Consider the following 20,959-nt stretch of genomic DNA (forward strand, 5'->3'; position numbering starts at 1 on the left):
TTAAAGGGCCTGGCCAATTACACATTTTCAATTATTCATAGTGCAAAACCTCCTCTTTTAGTTTTTTAACATTTGCACGACAAAATTGAAATAAAAGATAATTTTTCAAATTCCCTATGAAGAAAGAACAAAGCAGCTATCAAAAATCAAAAATGGAAAATGAAAATCATTTTCCTAACTGTCTATTTTTTTCCACAATTAGGGACGAGCCAGACCCACCATGCAAAAGAACCATGTCTGCTTTAATGCTAAGAGTAATTTAATGGCATCATTCTGTAAGCATTCGGGAGCCCAACATACCATGAAAACTATATTGCCATTGGAAAATTTCTAACTTCTACATAAAACCCCCATTTAACTAACAAAATCAAAAATTTACAAGGATTCAAAACGAGATTCATAGAATTCTCATAAAGAATTCTGGCTTATCCTATCCTATTCTTCATCAGATATTAAATCCGCTTCCTTTTCTGTACCCCCTTCATCCTGAACATTCAAAGAGCAAGAGATGATAAGACTCAAATAGAGAAGTTTAAGAACACAAGATATTGAATGAATTGAGATAAATCTCTTACATTGGCATTTTCAGCCTCATAAGTCTCCATGGCCTTCTCATACTCTGCTTTAAGCTCTGCCACTCTATCAGTGTAGGTCTTCTTCTCCTAAGATGGGAAGCATAAAGGGTCAGAATGCATCCATGAAACGTTAAGATTAAGCATAAACTGAAGGAGATTCCAATAGTTTTGAACTCACTTCATTTGTCATAGACTTCCACTTCTCACCACCTTCCTTTGCAACCTATGTTTTGGGAATGACATTTGGAAGTTAAGAGAAAGCTGACAAACATAGACCTAGGAAGCACAGCAAATATGAACATTACCACAGCAACACTCTTAGAATCTGGATTTGCCTCCTTGTAAGTCTTTCTAAAATCATCCCTGCGGCATAAGAAAGCATTTTAGCAAACAGCAACATGTACAAGACATTTTAGAGAGAGAGAGAATACATGAAGAGAAAGAAGGCAGTTGGAGGGCGTTTGGGCATGTTTGGATCTTTAATCTTCCTCAGTCTTTTGGTTTTCTTTGGCTGCGTCTCTGCCGGCGTTGCTTTTTTTCTGCACAAAACAACCAGCCTGATCAGCAAGCTTGTTTTGTTTTTCTAAGCATATAATAAGACGAAAGTGTCCAGCAAGATTACTTAGTTGCAGGCGCCTTCGTAACTTTAGGCTCTTTAGCTACTTTCTCCACACCCTGGGATTCTGCAACATTTTTTTATAATAAATCAGAAGAGAAAGCAAAAGAGTAGCAATTCATTAAACCATTGGGCACATCCCCATTTAAAAATTTGAAGTAGAAAATGAGCATAAGCTATTCATATCGCCTCACACAAAACAAGATCCAAAATTCAAATGTAACTTGATTGAGGATGCAGATACGCATTGGGTGCAGCAGAAACTCACCCAAATTCATCTTAATTTTGGCTTCAAGGCCACAACTGTGCATATCAATAAGAACCACCGGCACATCTTTATTGCACTCACCGCTGCAGGCAGACCCCACCATTGCAAAATCAAAAACAGGTTAAGGCGGCAAAGACGCAAAATCAAAAAAATAAAAAGTAAAAATAAAAAATAAAAAAAAAATCATAAAGAATAAAAACATAAAAAAAACAAACAAACAAACAAAGGAAGGAAGCATTGGGAAGCTTAACTGATGCTCCTAAATGCAGAAAAATAAATATAAAAAAAAAAAAAAATAGAACTACTATTGCAACAAACACCCTCCCCTCTTCCACCCCAAAAATAAATAAATAAATAAATAAACATAAACTGAAACTCGCCTGGAAAACCAGTGCAACCCTAAAATCGTAGAGATTCAATACAACAATCTTTTGCTCTCACTTTGGAGAAAATAGGACCATTAAGATCAACTTACATGGGAAGAACAAGAATAGTAAATTGGAAGCAAAATGGCGATAGAGAGAGTGAGGTGATTGCAATTGCATACCAGCGGGTAAAGGCACTGCCATCTCTGGCTCGTTTGAGTGAACCGGACTCGGGTTCAACTCTCTTCCTTGCTTTCGGAGGGTTCGCCTTCGATCCTCCTCCTGCCATTATCCTTCTTTGAGTTCTTTCTTCTTCTTCTTCCTCTACGCTGCAGGGGTACAAGGAAAGTGACGGATTGGGAGTATAAATAAAGACGCTGGTTTTGGAGGGAATTTCTGCGCTTCTAAAACAAGATTTAGGAAGCCAATTTTTCAGAAATGGCGCCACGGAGACCGCGCGCGGACACGAGTTTCGATTTCATAGTGGGTGGACGACAGTTGTCGCGGATCCGTGTCGTGGAGCATTCATCATCCGCGGTCCCTGGGAGCTTGAGGACATGTGTACTACTATGAAATCACCAAAATACCCTTCATTTAAATTCGAACCCATCCCTTTTTTTTGTTTTTTGAGTACCGCCGGATGTCCACACGTTCGTTTTATGGTTCGCACAACTAATCTCACATCCCGTAACAGCCGACCCCACAGCTCCATAGAAATGGTAAATTCAGGAACCAGCCGTAAAAATCGAACCTGTGAGGGTATGTATCCCTGACCTTATGAAAGGCATTCCCAGCATCCGTCCTACCAACTGAGTTACACCATGAGGGTAAATTCGAACCCATCTTGGTTGTATAGACTATGGACCTGTTTGCCTATCATGTTCAGGGGTTTTTTAAATATTCTTCTTTGTAAAAATTATTTTTATTTCTGAAATAAATTATATATTATTTGGGATGTCACTGGAGGCTTGCCCCAAACTTAAAATTTTAGTTGTACTCCCTATATTTTGCATAATTTTACTTGCGTCCCTTTTAGCCATTCCATAATTTTAATTCTTTAAAAAAAAATAATGGATTTTATCACTCTTGAAAATGATTTATCAATTAAGAAAACTTTTAAAATTTATTCTCCGAAACTACTTAAAATTTTATATTATCTTTAATTCACCCACATCAAAACCTAAAACTCATCAACCACGAAGTATCGTATTAGCATTTGAGTTATAAAAAAAACAAATGTCCCCTAAATCTTCTTCTTCTTAGGTCTTAACACAAGCAACATCACAACCAAGGGTGAATTTACATTGACCCAAGTGTGGGATAGTTCCCACTTAATTTATAAAAAAACACTCATTATACGTATATATTAAGTTTAGACTAGCAGAATTTGATGGCATCCATTTAACACTTTCTACATTCAAATAAACAAAATTTGAGAGACAAGTTCAATTTGTTCAAATAAAACATATTAGATTATTATATTTTTATTAATATTTTTAAAAAATTTTCATACAACATTTTAGAGCATTGAGTTATTTTAGCTAGGGGTGGGCATGGAAAATCGGAAAATCGAACCAACCTGCAAAACTAAACTGAACCCAACCGAGCCGAACCAAAAAATTAGTTAACTATATTTTCGATTTGGTTTTTGTTCGGGAATTTGAATTTTTTGGTTAATGGTACAATTTCAGTTTTGGCAAAATCATTAATCACGGTCAACCGATAAATATATAATATTTAATATATATTATTTAATTAGAACTAGTTTAATTTAAAAAATGAGGTAATTCTCCCCCTCAAAACTAAGAGTTTTTTCCCGAATTTAAATTTATTTTAATTAAATTAATTTAACAACAGTTCGAGTGGAACTTTATTTTTCAAAATTGATGCATCCAAAAAATTACTGAATGCTCTAACGTCTTTTGTTCTGCGTAAGGGTCACCGTCGACTGACACGTAGCGGTTAAAAACCGCTATCCCAAGTAGCTTTTTTTGCTTGCTTAAATCATGTCTTCCTCCTTCGTCTCTGTCTGCAATTCACAAAAGGGCCAGAGAGCGGAAAGAGCCGGGAGGGAAGGGGGCGCTGACTGGACGTGAAGCAGATCTTATTGGTGAATGTTGAGTTCAGATTGTACAATCTAAATGTTCTGCCACGAAGTACAATCCAAATGTTGAGAAGGTAGTATATAAGGAACATAAATGAGGTATGTTTTTTTACATCAAGTTGTTTAAACTGAGTTCTTATTTGCAATTTAAGTAAAGATTCTGAAATTTGAGTTGAAATTTGTATTAGTTTGCAGTAAAAATTGGTGTTTTGTACCATAAATTGAGTTATATTAAAGTCAATTAAGTGATTTGAAGCATTCTTGTGGAATTGTCAAATTGAGGTTGGGATTTTTTTTTTCATGTATAAATGATGAATGCATATTAATTTTTTTTAATAAATAATAAATGCATTTGAATTTGTGTTTGATATCATAGAATTATATTATAACATTTGTGTTTTTTTATGTTTTTTTTTTTTTGTTACAATAACATATTTGTTTGTGTTTTGAATTTTTAATTTTTGTGCTAAAATTTGTAAGAAGAATCAAAATTTATATTTGTTGGTTGTTATGTTTTAAAATTCAAAATTGATTTTTTTGTATTAAATCACTCAATCTTATGCAAAATTATTAACTATAATTGAAATAAAATGACAAATTAATTATAAAATAATTTTAAAAATATTAAACAATATGTTTATTTGTGTTTTGAATTTTTAAATTTTGTTGTGGAATTTGTAAGAAGAATCAAAATGTATTCAAAAAATAGAGTAATTAAATTGTTTAAGAATTGATCTTCATAATTCTTGTAGTTTTATAATTAAATTTACATGGAAAATTATATTTCATGAATTTCATGTTTCTGCCAACTTTTGATAATTATTTGATAATAATTATTATGGGCTAATTTCACTATGAAAAACATCTTTCACTTCTCATTTTTTAGTTTTTCAATAACTTATAACATTTTCTTGACTTATTTTTTAGTTTTTTAAGATTCGTATTGAAAATCTAAAAAATAAAAAATTATTTAAATGTGCAAAATAGTTTGTTATTTTCTTTTTAGATTTCAAAGTAATACGAAAAATTTATTTTTCAATTTTTAAGCAATATAATTTTTTTTTTAAATAATTTCTTATTTTTATTTATAATAGAGTATAAATTTTAAAACTTAGATTTGACTTCATTTGGTTTTGAAATTCAATACAATTTTATACTATATCTTATCAAAATTCAAAAACCCACAAATTCAAAGTCTCGATTTATATGCTTTCAAATGTAAGACAAATATAAATTCATATAATTTTTGTTAAACTTAATTTTGAATTGTGTTATTTTTAGTTAATTTAATTTTGTCTCCATAATGTTTAATTATTTCATATATTTTCAAACACTTTATTAACGTTTTGACCAATCACTCTCAACTAATTGAGACTCATGCTATGCACCATAAGGAGTTCAAAAATAAACAAAATAAAATAAAACAGAAAACAAAGTATGATATTTAAGTTTGTAACTAGATATAGGATATCAAAACTTTGAAAATAGACATTGTATAATTTTTAAATTCATAAGATACGACCTTGTATAAGTATTTAATGATTTAGATGAAAGTTAAAATATCTTTATATTATGTATATTATGTATTATAATAAATTATTGTGACCTCAAAAACCTCATAATCCCAAATGGTTGCATAGCCAACACCATACTTTACTATTTAAGTTTAAGCTTTTTTTTTTTATAAGATGACTATAACGATGACAACCTATTGTAATGGTTTAGCTTCAGTTTAACATGGTGAAATCATTCTGTTATTAAATCATTCTATAATTGAAATAAAATGACAAAATAGGGAGATAGTATTTTTCATGGCGCATTTGAAAAATATTTTGAAGTATCAAAAGAGAGTACGATGTCAATTCATATATTAAATGTATAAAAATTATTGTTTTGATTTATTGCTAAACTAAAAACTATTTGAAATACTATAATTAAATAAAAAAATAGAAAAAATTATTGTTCAGCCTATGTGTATTGATTATTGATCTAAATTATAAATACTACTAGTTGTTAAATCAACAAGTTCAATCAAAGATTTCTAATAAGTAGAATGATCATTATTTTCATAGCAATAAGTTCACAATTATGCCTAATTGACTACAATTACAATTATGTTTGTATGTAAGACGATAGATAATTAAGCGAAGTCTAAAAGATACGATTTTCTGCTTCTCGTAGGTATTTATTATTTTAGGAGGGTTGGTCTAAATGGCACAAAACTCAAGCTGTGTTTTGATGGCTGTCCTGCTGTACATGGGGGGAAATGATAACAGGAGTAGATGACATTGGTTATAGTACTCAGTCAGTTCGAGCAATTCGAATTGGCAAGAAAGCAAAATTAAGTAAATTGTATGCTAAGATATACAAATATTTGCACATTGATCCAAACTAGTATGTATTGCGGGTAACTACAAGATACCTTATAGGAGGTCAAATGATACAATACTCTTTCATACTGTTCCTATACAAGATGATTATGGTTTGCACCTTGCATTGAATGCATACAATTCCTACCCTAACATTTATATTGTGGAGTTTTATGTGGACAACATTCCTCAAATATCAAATGCGGAGTTAGTGTCATCGAGGATAGGCAAACATTGATGTATAAGGAACAAGTTGCTAAAGTGGAAGAAGACACTCAACTGGCACCTCATTATGAAGTGGGTGTATGTAGCATGGACGATCAATATAAGAGTGCGGTATTTGGTGGGGATAATTTGACTAATGTGGATTTGAATGAAGGTTCAGTATCGTCATTCTAGCCACCGGCGTATGGAATGTCTATCTATCCCATAGATGAGCAGTATAGGCATGCAGAAGTTTTCGTTGATTTGGATGCCATTATGAACATTGTGTTAGACAAGGAGATGAACATCACGAACGATGTTTATTTAGAAGACGAGAAAAATGTCGAGTAAGAAACTTTTGAAGGGTTAAATGAGTTCACTGATTATACAAACTATGTCATTGCTAATGAATTGTATCCCTCCCCCCGTGAAACAAATGATAACGTCTACAATAAATAGTTTATGGAAGAATCTCCAATGTACGCTAAAATTTATATGGAGGCTGCAAATGTGACATGTCAAGAGAAGCTTCCTATACAAGTCACTCATTGGGATGAGTAGTTTGAGTTGTGTAAAGAGATGATCTTTGAATCAAAGGACCAGTTGATAGTTGCGGTGTAGATTTATCATGCTTGAACGCACTATGACTTCTACGTGGTGCAGTCTAACCCACAATTATGGGTTGCTAAGTGTAAGGAAGAGTATGAGTGCAGATGGAGATTACGTGCAATGTTACTAAAGAAACACAATCTATTCAAAATCACTTAGTATGGTGGTCTACACACATGTTTGAATCAAATTCTATCACAAGACTATAACCAAATTATGTTGTCCATAATTTGTGGAGAGATAATGAATATGATCAGAGAAGATGCATCTGCATCAATCGCTACATTGAAAGATTTCATAGATTGTCGCTTTGGATATTTTATATCGTATAAAAAGGTGTGGTTGGGCAAATAGAAGGCCATTATTAAAGTCTTCGGGCATTGGGAGATCTCGTATAAAACCTTACCGAAGTGAATGGAGGCGATGTGTGCATACAATCCTGGTATTATTGTTAAGTGGAGATGGACAACTATTTCATAGTACGAAAATTCTACAATGTTAGTATCTGTATTGTTGGAATTCGTGTGATCCCAAGAGGGAAGGTCAATTGGGTTTTAAAAATATTTTGACTAAATTAAACATTTACGCTGATTCACCACATATCATATCTCATTTTAATTATGGTTGTGTACGTAAAAAACTGAATAAGCAATATGTACAGACATACACGTGTATCTTATTTAAAATAATGTGTGCATGCAATTTGTTATAACCATAAATGAACAAGCATACACATGTTGAATTTAAAGTGTACAAATTAAATGAGATAAGGAGAAAGCGACACACAATATTTGTTATCGAGGTTTGGCCAAACCAGCCTACGTCCTCGCCTTGGGCATATCCCATAAGGATTCCACTAAACATGCTCACTTAACCGGGTAAAACAAAAGTCGTTTACATCCTCTCCTTACAGGGCCAAAAAAACCCCAGCTCAATTACAAGGCTGAGCCCAACTTGTCTCATTTACAGGGTTAAGACTCCCTAGCTCAATTTTCGGACTGAACCGAACTGGTCTCACTTGTAAAGACCCATAGAATTATGGTAATTAAATAATTAAAGAAAAGAGAGAAATAAGAAAATTCAAAAAGGGAACTTACAGGGTCTCATCAACGAATGCAAGTTTCTCGTCGACGAGTATCCTTTTTGGGATCGTCGACATGGACATGTGTCTCGTCGACAAGAATTTACCAAGAGACTATTTTCAAGCCCTGAATTTCATCGATGAGGTAGTGTGTTCGTCGACGAACTTGCTTCTTGGCCTCGTTGACCAAGTGACATGTCTCGTTGACAAAGCCAGAAGTATAAGTAGCTAAAAATTTCCTTTTTGCGAGCAAAATTGACATGCAGGACTCTCTCTCTCTCTCTCTCTCTCTCACTAGCTTCGTCTCCCTCTTATTCTCTCTAGGTTTATAGCTCCATTCTTCGTCGGTTCGATGATCTGAAGCCGCCACGTCACTCCTGGGAAGATTCTCTTCAAATCTACTAGAGTGATTTGTTGGTTAGACCAACTTGGGAACCATCCCAAAATCAAGGTAAGTAGATTATTTGAGTATTTTTAGTATTACCCAGTTCATTTGAGGTCATATTCTGTATTATATGCGAATATACTGGGGTATTGTGAAGTAAAATCAAGGTATTGTATTTTCAGGAATAGGGTGTTTTGGGACTCTGTAGGCAAGGGTCGAGGACCCCAGAGGATGGTATTTTAGGAACCCAGGTAAAATGATATATGGATTATAGTTTAGGAAGTAAGCATATGTGGATTTGGGGAAAATGTATACGATGATTTTTAGGTGAATTTAGTTGTTTGATTGGGGTATTACGTGTGTTATTTTAGGATGTTGAAATTAGGGATACCACACATATGGAACTGTAAATAGCGACTAGTGTTCAGATAGTCGGGTAAGGGAAATATGCTATGCTAGAAAATTTTAGTATGATTTTAGTACAAAATTATATGTTATACTAGATTATTATTTTTCAGACTATAAAATAGTTGTGTAGCAAAAAATACAGATTAGAACATGGGAATTTATTTAGTTAAATCGTGTGGCATGAGCTTATAACAAATTAACACAGTATTTATACAGCTACAAATACTATGATTTATAGTAAATTAGTAGAAAATATCATGGAGTAATATACATTCTATAACATGATGAATTTTCAGTATACATACAAATAAAAATTTTACAGAATATTCAGAATACCAAGATTTCAGTCAGATATTCAAATATTAAATAGTCAGTCAGTTACTCAGATTATCAGATCAGTTTTACACTGTTTTAGTTATTTCAAAATCATGGTATACCAGTAATATAAATACATTAGTTGTATTGATAGATCAAACCCTAATAGACCAGATTCTGTTAGCAGAGCACGGTACCATAGCTATATTTCAGTTCAGAGTGCAACCATATAACTCAGATAGTATGTGGTATTCAGCAGTCGATCATGCCTATGTTGTGGACAGGCTCCCCGTCAGTTAGGGTTGAGAAGGCCGATCTAACTTTCACAATTTAGTTGACTTATCCTGGTCGGCCAGCCAGGATAGGTCCCGCCTTCAGGCCGCACAATCCTGTCATGAGGGGTTAAATCATGACTTCAATTATCCATCGAGGAAAATTGTCTTAGTTATTATATATATTTATCCACATTTACAGAAACCATATATATACTTATGAATATTAGAAGCATTATGAATAGAAAATTCAGAAAAATAGATTATGTTAAGTAACATAGGTATAAACTATACTGTACACTATTTATACGTGCTTTTCTTAGATTTAGTTATTTATGGTATTTTTAAATTAGATTTTACAAATATGTAAACTCACCTATCACACACTAGTAATAGCATATTTCGTCTTACTGAGCGCTGTCTTATCCCAGTGATTTAACATTTTTTTTCAGGTGATCCAGCTAGGCGAGCAGATCAGGCTCGCAGATAGAGGGGACTACAGTGCTGCCTTGTCTATAGGGTGAGTATTTTGGGAAGCTATTTGAAAAGCAAGATGTAGTCCCGAGAGGGGGGGTGAATTGGATTGTAAATTTTTTTTTAATTCCTTTTAAGAATCCTTTAGACTTCTTTTATTTCTTTTAACCAATTCTTGACTTGTTTGTTTAATTTGTCAATCACACAAGAACTTAGTTTCCTTTATCCAATCAACAACACAATTAAACAACCAATCAATTAAGCACAATCTCCAAACCAAACAACCAATTTATTTGCCAAATTTGAGTTAACTATAGCACTATTAGATTAATGAAAGTATGCAAGATTCAACACTCTTTGGAATATAAACACATTCAAACTTTAAACCATTCAACCACAATATATCAATACATTAAATTCAATTTTCAACTTTTGTTGTCAGCCCTGGTTATAAATTTGAATCAAGCCATGTAGTAATGGATTTGCTTATTTAATATGATGTGTAATATGAAATCCAATCAACACAATATCCACACTCTTCCCAATATTCAAAATTCAAATAAACACTCAGTTAATTTATCTTTGGGATGTTAACCAAGTAACATACTCCCGTATGGTTTCTGCAAGATATGGTTTAACCAATGTACTCCCTTTCGATTTCCGCAACCCAAATCAAAATTAGACTTCAAGTTCACTTGATTCCCAAATATGCGCAGTATATATGATTTTCAATTTAAACCATTCACGCAATTTAAATATGTACTGAAAATAAAGAGTAAGGAAAAAGAGAGTGAGACTGGGATTTTTATGAGGTTCGACTTATACCCAACCTACGTCCTCGCCTTTGGCAAACCACCAAAGGATTCACTAAACCTGTTCTTTTGACGGGCGGAACTATACCTTTACAACACTCCTTGGTTAAGGCTAGAGCCCGCCTTCTCTAAACGATATCCCCTTATCCGGTCACTTCTTGACTAGGCTAAAGCCCTCCTCTCTAAGCAATATCCCCTTGCTTAGCCAACGATCCAAACAATCCTTGGAATCGTCAATCTACAAGACATAAATCAAATATTTGTGTACAAAGAATTTGCTCCTAAAAGAGCTGATTAGTACAACAATTCAGAACTGTAATATACTTCAAAGTAAATAACAATATGGAATTTAACTTGAAACTCAATGAAGTATATCACTGATTAACTCTTTCAATGATTGAAAGATTTAGAATTTGTAGCACAATTCCGGTGGAAGAAGATCAGCAACAACTCAGTTGAATTCGTGCAAGTTGAGAGCAAGAGAGAGCCTTGAGAATTTGAGAGCAATTGAGAGAGATTTTAATTTTTGCTGAATTGAATTCTTGGTTCCATTGCTTCAATGATATTTGAGGCCTATTTATTGACTTTAAAAGGTATGTAACTTGATCCCCAAATGACTTGGAGTATTCCCCAAGTTTTCACAAATTTTGAGCCCCAAGCAACCTCATTTAAAAATTTGACCGTTATGAAAAAATTCAAAATAGCCGCGTGACATATGACTGTCCATTTTTGGCAGTCATCTGGCCAGTTAAACCAAAGGGACAGTACGGTGGTAGTCAGCTGTCCAAACACGAACAGACTCCTCAAAGTGCACTGGCAGTCGGCTATCCAGTTCTTGACAGTCCTCTGTCGGGCTGTCAACTTCGAGCACCCTTCAGTTGTTTGATTATAACTTTTTATGTGTAACTCCAAATTTTATGTTCTTGGTTTCAAATGGAATCTAAGAGAAAATAATAAAACTTTCATGTTGAACACATTTTAAAATAAATATTTTTTGATGGAGAAAAATGTACATCAATGCGGATGTATAAAAATTGACAACATTTGAGAAATTCTCTTTTTGGTAATTTTCATTCCAAAAATGACTCTAACCTTTTTGAAACAATCTTTGACCTTATAAAAATATTTTCCAAGTATGTTCAAAGGTATTTAGGTCCAATAAATTAACCTAAGAGCTTCATGCATTCATATTGAAATTCTTTGAAGTACTTACATGAAATTTCCTAGACTCTTTCAAAATTTCAATCCTTGAATTCCTTGAGGTCTTTATGCTTGCTTCATTTTTCTTTGAGCTTTCCATGTTGATAACTTGGGCTTTCATTCTTGAAGATTTTTCTTTAATATCAATGCTCTCATGATCTTTAAGTTTTAATCCATGCCTCAAGCTTGATATAATTATCCTTCTTTGAAGTACAAGCTTTCATTAATTCCTTAACCTTGCATTCATCATTGAGTCCGGAAAATACATAATTTAACAAAAGCATGTTAAGTTCTACTTGTTTGTTAGCATCAAAACAAGATGTTAATCCTTGTAAGGCCAACACTATTTTTGGGTAGTCCCTAGGACCAGATAAGGGCATTTTGGGTACAGATGTGTATGGATATTTTGGGAATAATTTGACACTCTGGTATTGTATATATTGTTATGGATGTACGTATTTTGCTTCCCATTGCTTGGGTAGTTTATTGTGTCTCAGATTCCACGGGTCCTATCTGACCCGTGATGATGGTTTGACTTATGTTAAAAGGTATCAGAGTAGTGAAATTTTACAGTTAATATATATATAAGGAAAAAATGGCACGTAAAATCAAGTCGTTACAGTTTGGTATCAGAGCCTAGGTTGCTATATTTTGTAGACTTTAGGGTGCAGCGGAAGTAATACCAGAGTATAGGAAAGGATTTGAGGTTTTGTTCTATAGTCTGGGCATAAGATTTCTGTGGTGGTTTCTGTGTCTTTCCTGGGGTGACGATTTTAGGAAAGTTATAGTAAACTATTGTTAGGTCGTGTGTCTTGGTTACAGGATTTGACTTTGAATTAAGATCAGGGAGGATAGTTAATAGTAAATATGGGATTTTACTTGAATGAAATAGATTAGATCAATATGGGAAATAGGGTCCTTAAATAGTGTTCTTTGTCTTTTCAAGATGGATCCAGGGAGTAGTGGTACGGATGCTGAGGGTGATAGAGTAGGACCTTCCAGTATGGGAGGTGGAAATATTGAGGCATTATTGCGCAGCGTCACCCAACAAGTGATGGCTGAGATGGCCAGAAGCTTAGGGGAGCATAGCTGCACGATCGAGCAGTTTACGCGGATGAAGCCCCCATCTTTTGCTGGAGGAGTTGACCCGATTATAGCTTAAAATTGGGTCCAGGACATCGAGGAGACGTTGATAGTGCTTCCATGTACAGACGAATAGAAGGTAGTATTTACGACGTTCAAACTGACAGGAGAGGCAAAATGCTAGTGGATATCAGGGCAATTGATTAAAGAGCAGAGACTAGATCTAGTGCCAGTGACGTGGAGTCGATTCAAGGAGTTGTTCTTCGAATGATATTTTCCTGCTATCGTTCGGAGTGCAAAGGCAGTAGAGTTTATGTATTTAGCTCAGGGGCAAAAGACAGTATTGCAGTATGCAGCTTGATTTATTGAGTTGTCTCGATTTGCCTCGCATTTGGCACCAGACGAGGAAAAGAAGGCGAGAAAGTTTGAAGAAGGCCTAAGGCAGAACTTGTTTGAGCAGGTTATCAGATTCTGGGCTCAGACATTCACAGAGGTTGTGGATAGGGTTGCAGTTATTGAGAGTGACAACATGAGTATTATCGTGCTTAAACATGAACTATACATAATATGCATATCTGATAAAAACTGGTTGTAAAACTCTGAGCAAAACATGATTCATCATATCATCATAAATTTCATAATAAATATCGTACTAATTTTTGTAATCATGTAAAACATCTTCTATAATTGTACAATACTAAAATAATACTTAGGATGGATAGCTAGCTGATGTCATGTCTTACCCCTTACATGACAAGGTTGTGCGGCCCGAAGGCGGGACCTAGCAATGGCTGGCCGACCACGCTAAGTCAACATAAATATGTAAGTACGATGGGCTTGTCCCACTTGTTTTGGACTACCAGGGGAACATCTGCACTACACTAAAGCCACATCGATTGCCATCTCCCACACTCTATCTGAGATGTGTGGTAGCACTAACATAAACTTGAACTTATACGTATAGCTATGGTACAGTGCTCTAAAATACTAAACTAAGCCATCTTGGTTCTGATATCATATAGTACATTTCATATTACTGATACATAGCTATTTCGTATTTTTGAGTAATATCTGACATGATCATATTTTTCATGGATTCTAACATATTATATATAATTATGACATCTACGCCGATCGTAAATCCCGGCATCTACGCCGGTTATATCATAACATACAAATCATGACATCTACGCCAGCCATATCATAGCATATAAATCACGGCATCTACGTCAACCATAACATGAATTTTCTGCACTGTTTACATAATATTCTAAACCATAGTTTCTGTACTACTTTCATGGTTTTTCTGAAAACTATTATAGCATGCTTATTCTGAAAAATCATAATATTTTGGTATAACATAATTTTCATGGAAATTTATACTCATGCCACACAAATGTGATTAATGCTCTAAAATAAAATTTGATCTGAAATCATACTTTATGATAAAATGTATTAAATCTATTTTCCTGTTCAACAACAGTATTTTCAAACACTATACTATACATATATAATTTCTGAAAATAAATGTATATTCATAAATAATTTCACGAAAAATGTTTACTTAATTTAACCCCTTACCTTGCTTACTGAGAAGCCCACAAATCTAAACAAACATACTCCTATGTGTTCCTAGCTCAACACCCTGAAATTCACATTTTCCAACAAATCAACATATACCCGTACAACACCTTCCAACACTTTCCCCTCAGTCCATAAATACCCAATAACTTATAAAACTTAAAATAACCAACTTGCCCAAATTTTGGGATGGTGCCCAAATACTCCAAATCAAAATTCTGATCCAGTAGTATTGTAGAGAATTTTCCCAGGAGTAACATGGCAGCTTCCGATCGTCGAACCGGCGAGAATCAAAGTCGAAACCCCATAGAGAAGTCAGAGAGACGAATTTAAGAGAGAGAGAGAGAGAGAGAGAGAGAGAGAGTTTTGCGTGCAAGTTTTGTCGCTGGAAATGTGATTTGAGCATATTTATAGAGTGTTGTCCATGTGGCCTCGCCGACGGGCCGCGTCTCCTCGTCGACAAGTCCAAGAAAGAATTTCGTTGACAAATACTATAGGTTCGTCGACGAGCATGCATGCCCTCAATCCTGCTCTCGGTTTTCCTTTATCGACGAGACACGTGTCCTCATCGACGTTCCCAAGAAGGCCACTCGTTGACGAATATTCTACGTTCGTCGATGAGATCCTGCTGAGCTCCCTTGGAAAAATCCTTTTCTCTCTTTTCCTTTATTTTTTAATTGCTATAATTCTCCAGGTCTCTACAAGAAGGCTCAGTTCAATTGTATTTCGGTGGATATGTGCGTTCAGCATTGTGGTATTTATCTTGCATCAAGATGTGATTGTTGTCTTAACAGGAAGATTGAAACGCTTGATTATGTGTTGAGTTCAAGGGAGGTGGCTTCGTTTGTTTGGGATAGAGCTGCCTGTATTTTTGGCTTGCCGACATTCTTTGCAGGAACCTGGTGGGGGCGCGTCTTTCATTGGTTTTCTTTAGCAAAAAAATCGTCTCAACGTTGCATTATTATTGGGTTAATTCCCTTTATAATCACTTGGTGTCTTTGGCAATTTCGATGCAAAGCTAGGATGGAAAATACGGTGAAGTCTAAGGAGGTGGTTTGGAGATCCATTTGTTTTTGGATTAGGCGCATTTTGACAGAGCATTCTATTTTTAAATCCAAATCCATGGGGTTTAATTTATTTGATATACCTCAAATAGTGTCTCATAAACTTAGAAGATAGTGTACATGTAACGCCCTGAACCTGAAACTAGGGTTCGGAGTACTATATGAAATATATCTCTGATATATCTCACATGTATTTGATATCATAATACCTAACTTTATATCAATTACGTTGTGGAAATAACAACATATCCTTAATAAAATATACCAGAGTTTCTATGCCTATATATATATATATATATGTCAAAACATAACCCAACATCCGGTATTCACAAACATCCATATACATCTCTGAAAACATAAATATATTACAACCAAAAACATAATCAAATTTTATACCCTCTATTTCTACAAAAATGCTACCACAGCCCTGAGCTCTCTAAGCTCAATCCCGTGAAGGTCCTGAAAATATGAAATTCAACTATCAGGTGAGACACATCTCACTAAGGAAGAAATACATTAAAACAGTGTATGGCCAACATGAGATTTGTGTATAATATACATATACATTCATTGTTTTCAATTGAAACCATAATTATAAAACCATTCTCTGTTCCTACTCAAACACATGCAGGGTATTTTACCAACGAGAGTTCCCAAGGATTGGGGTGATTACCCGCCTATACAAGTAGCACCCCTCTGCTTTGACACTTTAAGCAACCTACAGTGACAACTAAAGCATATCAAGGCACTTACCTTACTCAGTAAGCCCTTAGGTGATTAGTTTATTTCGTACTCACACATTCATACAAAAGATTACCAGCGGAAGTTTCCGAGAATAGGGAAGATTACCCGTCCATACAAGTAGCTTCCTTCTGTCATAACACGTTATGCAGCCAACAGCTACATCTGATACCTATCAGGGCACTCATCTTTCTCAGCAAGCCCTCGGGCGCGAAGAGTATACTCGGCCCCAAATACATGTAATAATACCATATATAGTACATTTCTTTCTTTGCTCTATATCTGTTATTTCTGTATCATTTATTACATTCATATTCATATTCCGTATTTCTTATAATCCATTTCCATATCATTCTTGTCCATATCATTTCCATTTGCCAATTTCCATATTTGTTGTTCTCATATCTGCCATTTTCCATATTAACCATGGTTAAAATAACAATTATGCATTTAGAACTCTCTATACCAATCAAAGATCGTAGTCATGCTTATGCCTCATGACGGGTTGTGCGGCCCGAAGGCTGGACTTAACTCTAATTGGCTTACTAGAGTTAGGTACTGTCTGTAGGTATGATTGGCTGCTCCCACACTGATCTAGACTTAAGGGGGACACTATCCTTCCAAGCACAATCGACCAACCCATCTCCACACTTTATCTAAGACGTGTGGGTGCACTAGCTCCGCCAAATATACCTGCAATAGTACTGTGCCCATTTTCTAGTTTGCAAGTTTCCAGTTTACTATAGTTCTCAAACCATACAATGCCATTTAACAATTCCAAACACATGCATAATAAACCATATCCCATTTTGGTTATCAATACATTTCTAGTATTTCTTGCATCTCATACATATATCATAGTTCAGCAAAGAAATTTCCTTTTACTCATGCCACACAATTTATCAACATATAATCATACGTTTATTGAAAATAAGCCAACCATAATCATCGTTAATACACTAAAAATATATATTTAATTTCTTACACAGTTATCCAAAAAATCTGCAACTTTATCTTTCCTTTTTCGCAAATATAACTAGTAACACAACCCTAGGCTAAGAAATTTACCATTTATATAGTTGGAATTTCAGAAACCACATAAAAATCATATACATAATACATAAATTTTCCATTTTTACCACTTAATTTCACAAAAAATCCCGATTTAATATATTCCCCTTAGCTGCTTTCTTGAACTATGCCAATAAGAACCCCAAAATGATGTCCGTGACGCTCACCCGAACCCTGGATCAAAAACCCTAATTTAATCAGATAATGCCCAAATAACCTACTATTTCAGCATTTTCCCAACTTATAAACCTCAAATAAACATTTAAAGTCCAAAAACTAAGAATCCTAACCCTTACCTCAATTTTGGAGCATTTCCCAAAAAAGCCCAGTTTAGAAATTTGCTCCGCTAGATGTGTAGAGAATCTTCCCTACAACATTGTAGCGGTTCCCATTTGTTAATTCAGACTGGATTTGAAGAGAGAAGGCAGAGGAAACAATTTCTAGAGAGAGAAAATGAAGGAAAACTGTTTTCTTCACAGAGCAGCAACCTTGGTTCCTTTTACAAACGATGTTGCCACGTGGATTCATCGACGAGAAGACAGGATTCGTTGACGAACCACGAAAGAAACTTCATCAATGAGAGGATGCGTTCATCGACGAAACTTAAAACCTGGAATTAACTCATTCAGGATCTCTTCATCAGCGAGGGACTGAACTTCATCGATGATCTCTAGAAGAACACTCGTCGACGAAGACAGGATATTCGTCGACAAGGTCTACTACTTTCTTTCCAAAATTTTTCCCTTTTCCCTTTATCCTTTATTTATCTATTCCATTTATTATTTCCCTAATTATTTATTCATTATAATTTTTTGGTTTTTACAGTATGGTTGCTTGGGAGAAACCATCAACGGGTTTTGTGAAGTTGAATGTTGATGGAAGCTGTAGAGGTAATCCGGGTTCATGTGGGGGTGGAGGCACTATTCGGGATTCCTCTGGCATTTTGGACAAGGTACGAATAATGAGGCTAAGCTTCGTGCTTTGCACATGGGGGAGTTATTATGTAGGGATCTGGATTTTTATAATATTATTATTGAATGTGACTCTAAGCTGATTGTTGATTGGATCAATAATGATAAATGCACAATGTGGTATTTATGGGATATTTGGGAGGAGATTGTTTCAGTGCTTTAAGGTCTTCAGTTCTCTATTCAACACATTCATAGAGAGGCTAATCAAGCGGCAGATTATCTTGCTCATCAAGGTGAAGAAGGAATTATATATAGTTTTGAGGAGGGGGATGAGCTTCCGAGGAAGCTTAGAGGCATATTGAGACTCGATACTCTCGGTTTCCCTAGCATTAGATGTTAGGTTTGTGTAGTTTGCTTGGTTGTTTGACTTAGGTAGGTTTTGTTTGGGCCGTTTGGTTAGGTTTGTTATGATTTGCTTTTTTTCTATTTTTTGGTTTAGGTTTGTGGTTAGTTTTTGGGAGAGTTTTGTTTGATGATTTGTAATCTCCCAAAGGCTTTGTTTGTAACCACGGTATTCCTTCGCCATAAGTGAGGGTTATTAGGACGGGGCCGATATGTGGGTGGCTACCAACTCTTTTTTTTTTAAAAAAAAAACTTAGATATAACTTTTTAATACAGAATAAATTTGAGATTTAATTAATACTAAATTATAGTAATTCACTATATCATTTAAATTTTTAAAAATATTAAATTGATTTAGATTAATATTTAAAAATTTAATATTTAATAAAATTCATTTTAGTTACATTTGATTCGCAAAATACCTATTCCTTGAACTATACCATCCATGTGCAATGAAAAATGGGTGAGAGCAGGTTAGGTCTTTGCCCCAAAGTGACGCATTGTGTCGGTGCCCGGGTACAGTGTCAAATATGTAAGGGTTCCCCCATAATTCTAGACGTGGGTGGGTTAAAAAGTTAGTCTAGGAGACTATGTTTAGATTAACAATTTGGACGAGTCTTGTCCTGAGACAGGTCAAGGAGACATCTTCAAGGAAGGTCAGGGGGTTTCCACACTGAATCACATGATCGTAGGGTCACCAGAGGCTCAGGAATGATGAATGAGGGTCAGGCGACGAGGTTGAAGGGAGGTGTGATGGGGATCGATCGAGAAGTGGAAAGGGCGGGAGTTGAAGAGTCGAGGGTGAAACAAGGTTTTAAATGACTTTTATTTTCTAGACCAAGTCATACCAGTGCTCGAGCTGGTCGCACATGATCGCACCCCGCAAATTGAACAGAAATATCAACTCCCCGACTAGGTCGCTCAAAGCTCAGAGTTGGTCATGTACATGGTCAATTCTCTCAATATTTTACAAGTCCAGATAAATTCAAAGACTCGACTAGGTCGCAACAAAGAAGTGATGGTTGTGTACTATGGTCGAATGTCTCAATATATTTGAATCTCAGAAGACTTGTAAGGCTTGACCAGGTCACATCTAAGTGTGTTGGTCATGCCTTAATCACACCCTAAACTACCTAAAAAACTTAACCTAATGACTCGAAACCCAATTTACATTACTATGTACAACCTAAGGACTCGAAAAGAAAGAAAAATATTTGGGTTGCCTCCCGGAAGTGCTAAATTTAACATCTTTAGCTAGCCACAATGAATGCTCAAGGTGGGTATTCCGGATCACAAAGAAAAACTTTTTCAACAAGTCCTTCTATGATTCCCTCGACATATGGCTTCAGGCACTGACCATTCACCTTAAAAAGTGCATTGGTCATGGGGTCCTTAATTTACACTGCACCATGAGGAAACACATGGTTCACAATGTATGGGCTATGCCAGCGGGAGCGTAGCTTTCCTAGAAATAATTCCAACCTCGAACTGAAGATCCAAACTTTTTGATGAGGTTCGAAAGATTTCACAACTATATGCTTGTCATGAAAGGCTTTCATCCTATCTTTATAAACCTTGGCATTCTAATAAGAGGCCTTGCGGATCTCCTCTAACTCATTAAGTTAGAAGCGGCGGTGCCCACCTGCAGTAGCCATATCGAAATTGAACGTCTTGATAGCCCAATATACTCTGTGTTCTAACTCAACTGGAAGATGGCAGGCCTGACCATAAACTAATTGATATGGGGACATACCGATAGGGGTTTTGTAGGCTGTCCTATATGCCCATAGAGCATCATCCAACTAAGATGACCAATCCTTTCTATCTGGTCGCATAGTTTTCTTAAGGATGGTTTAAATCTCACGGTTTGAAACCTTGACTTGCCCACAAGTTTGGGGGTGGTATGGTGTGGCAACTTTGTGGGTAATGGAGTACTTTTGAAAAAGTACAGGAAAATAACGATTGAGGAAATGAGTTCCCTCATCATTGACGATATCTCGGGGACAACTAAAAAGACTAAAAAGACCCTTAAAAAAGTGAACGACCACT

The 20,959-nt window shown here is 35.2% G+C and overlaps 1 protein-coding gene across 2 annotated transcripts; it reads right to left on the bottom strand.

Moving 5' to 3' along the window:
* Positions 1–297: 297 nt before the first annotated feature.
* LOC131153344 (high mobility group B protein 7-like) lies at positions 298–2,324 on the bottom strand. 2 transcript variants are annotated; one of them, XM_058105592.1, is made up of 8 exons: positions 2,007–2,324; positions 1,460–1,542; positions 1,198–1,258; positions 1,007–1,114; positions 881–938; positions 754–798; positions 576–662; positions 298–486 (listed from the first exon to the last, which is right to left on the bottom strand). In XM_058105592.1, the coding sequence occupies exons 1-8, from the start codon at positions 2,111–2,113 to the stop codon at positions 436–438; spliced, it is 600 nt and encodes a 199-aa protein (XP_057961575.1). In that variant the 5' UTR covers positions 2,114–2,324; the 3' UTR covers positions 298–435. The 2 variants fall into 2 exon arrangements, with proteins under 2 accessions (XP_057961575.1, XP_057961574.1); XM_058105591.1 differs by having other exon boundaries at positions 298–662; positions 2,007–2,266.
* Between the last annotated feature and the right edge of the window lie 18,635 nt (positions 2,325–20,959).

Source organism: Malania oleifera, chromosome 4 (genome assembly GCF_029873635.1).
Source record: "Malania oleifera isolate guangnan ecotype guangnan chromosome 4, ASM2987363v1, whole genome shotgun sequence".
In the NCBI taxonomy this organism is placed as follows: Eukaryota; Viridiplantae; Streptophyta; class Magnoliopsida; order Santalales; family Ximeniaceae; genus Malania; species Malania oleifera.

Excerpts from the sequence above, each read along its gene's own strand:
- LOC131153344 (XM_058105591.1), bottom strand. The coding sequence starts at position 2,113 with ATGGCAGGAGGAGGATCGAAGGCGAACCCTCCGAAAGCAAGGAAGAGA. Across the intron at positions 799-880 it reads ATTCTAAGAGTGTTGCTGTG|GTTGCAAAGGAAGGTGGTGA; the intron begins GTAATGTTCATA and ends CCCAAAACATAG. Across the intron at positions 663-753 it reads GGAAGTCTATGACAAATGAA|GAGAAGAAGACCTACACTGA; the intron begins GTGAGTTCAAAA and ends TTCCCATCTTAG.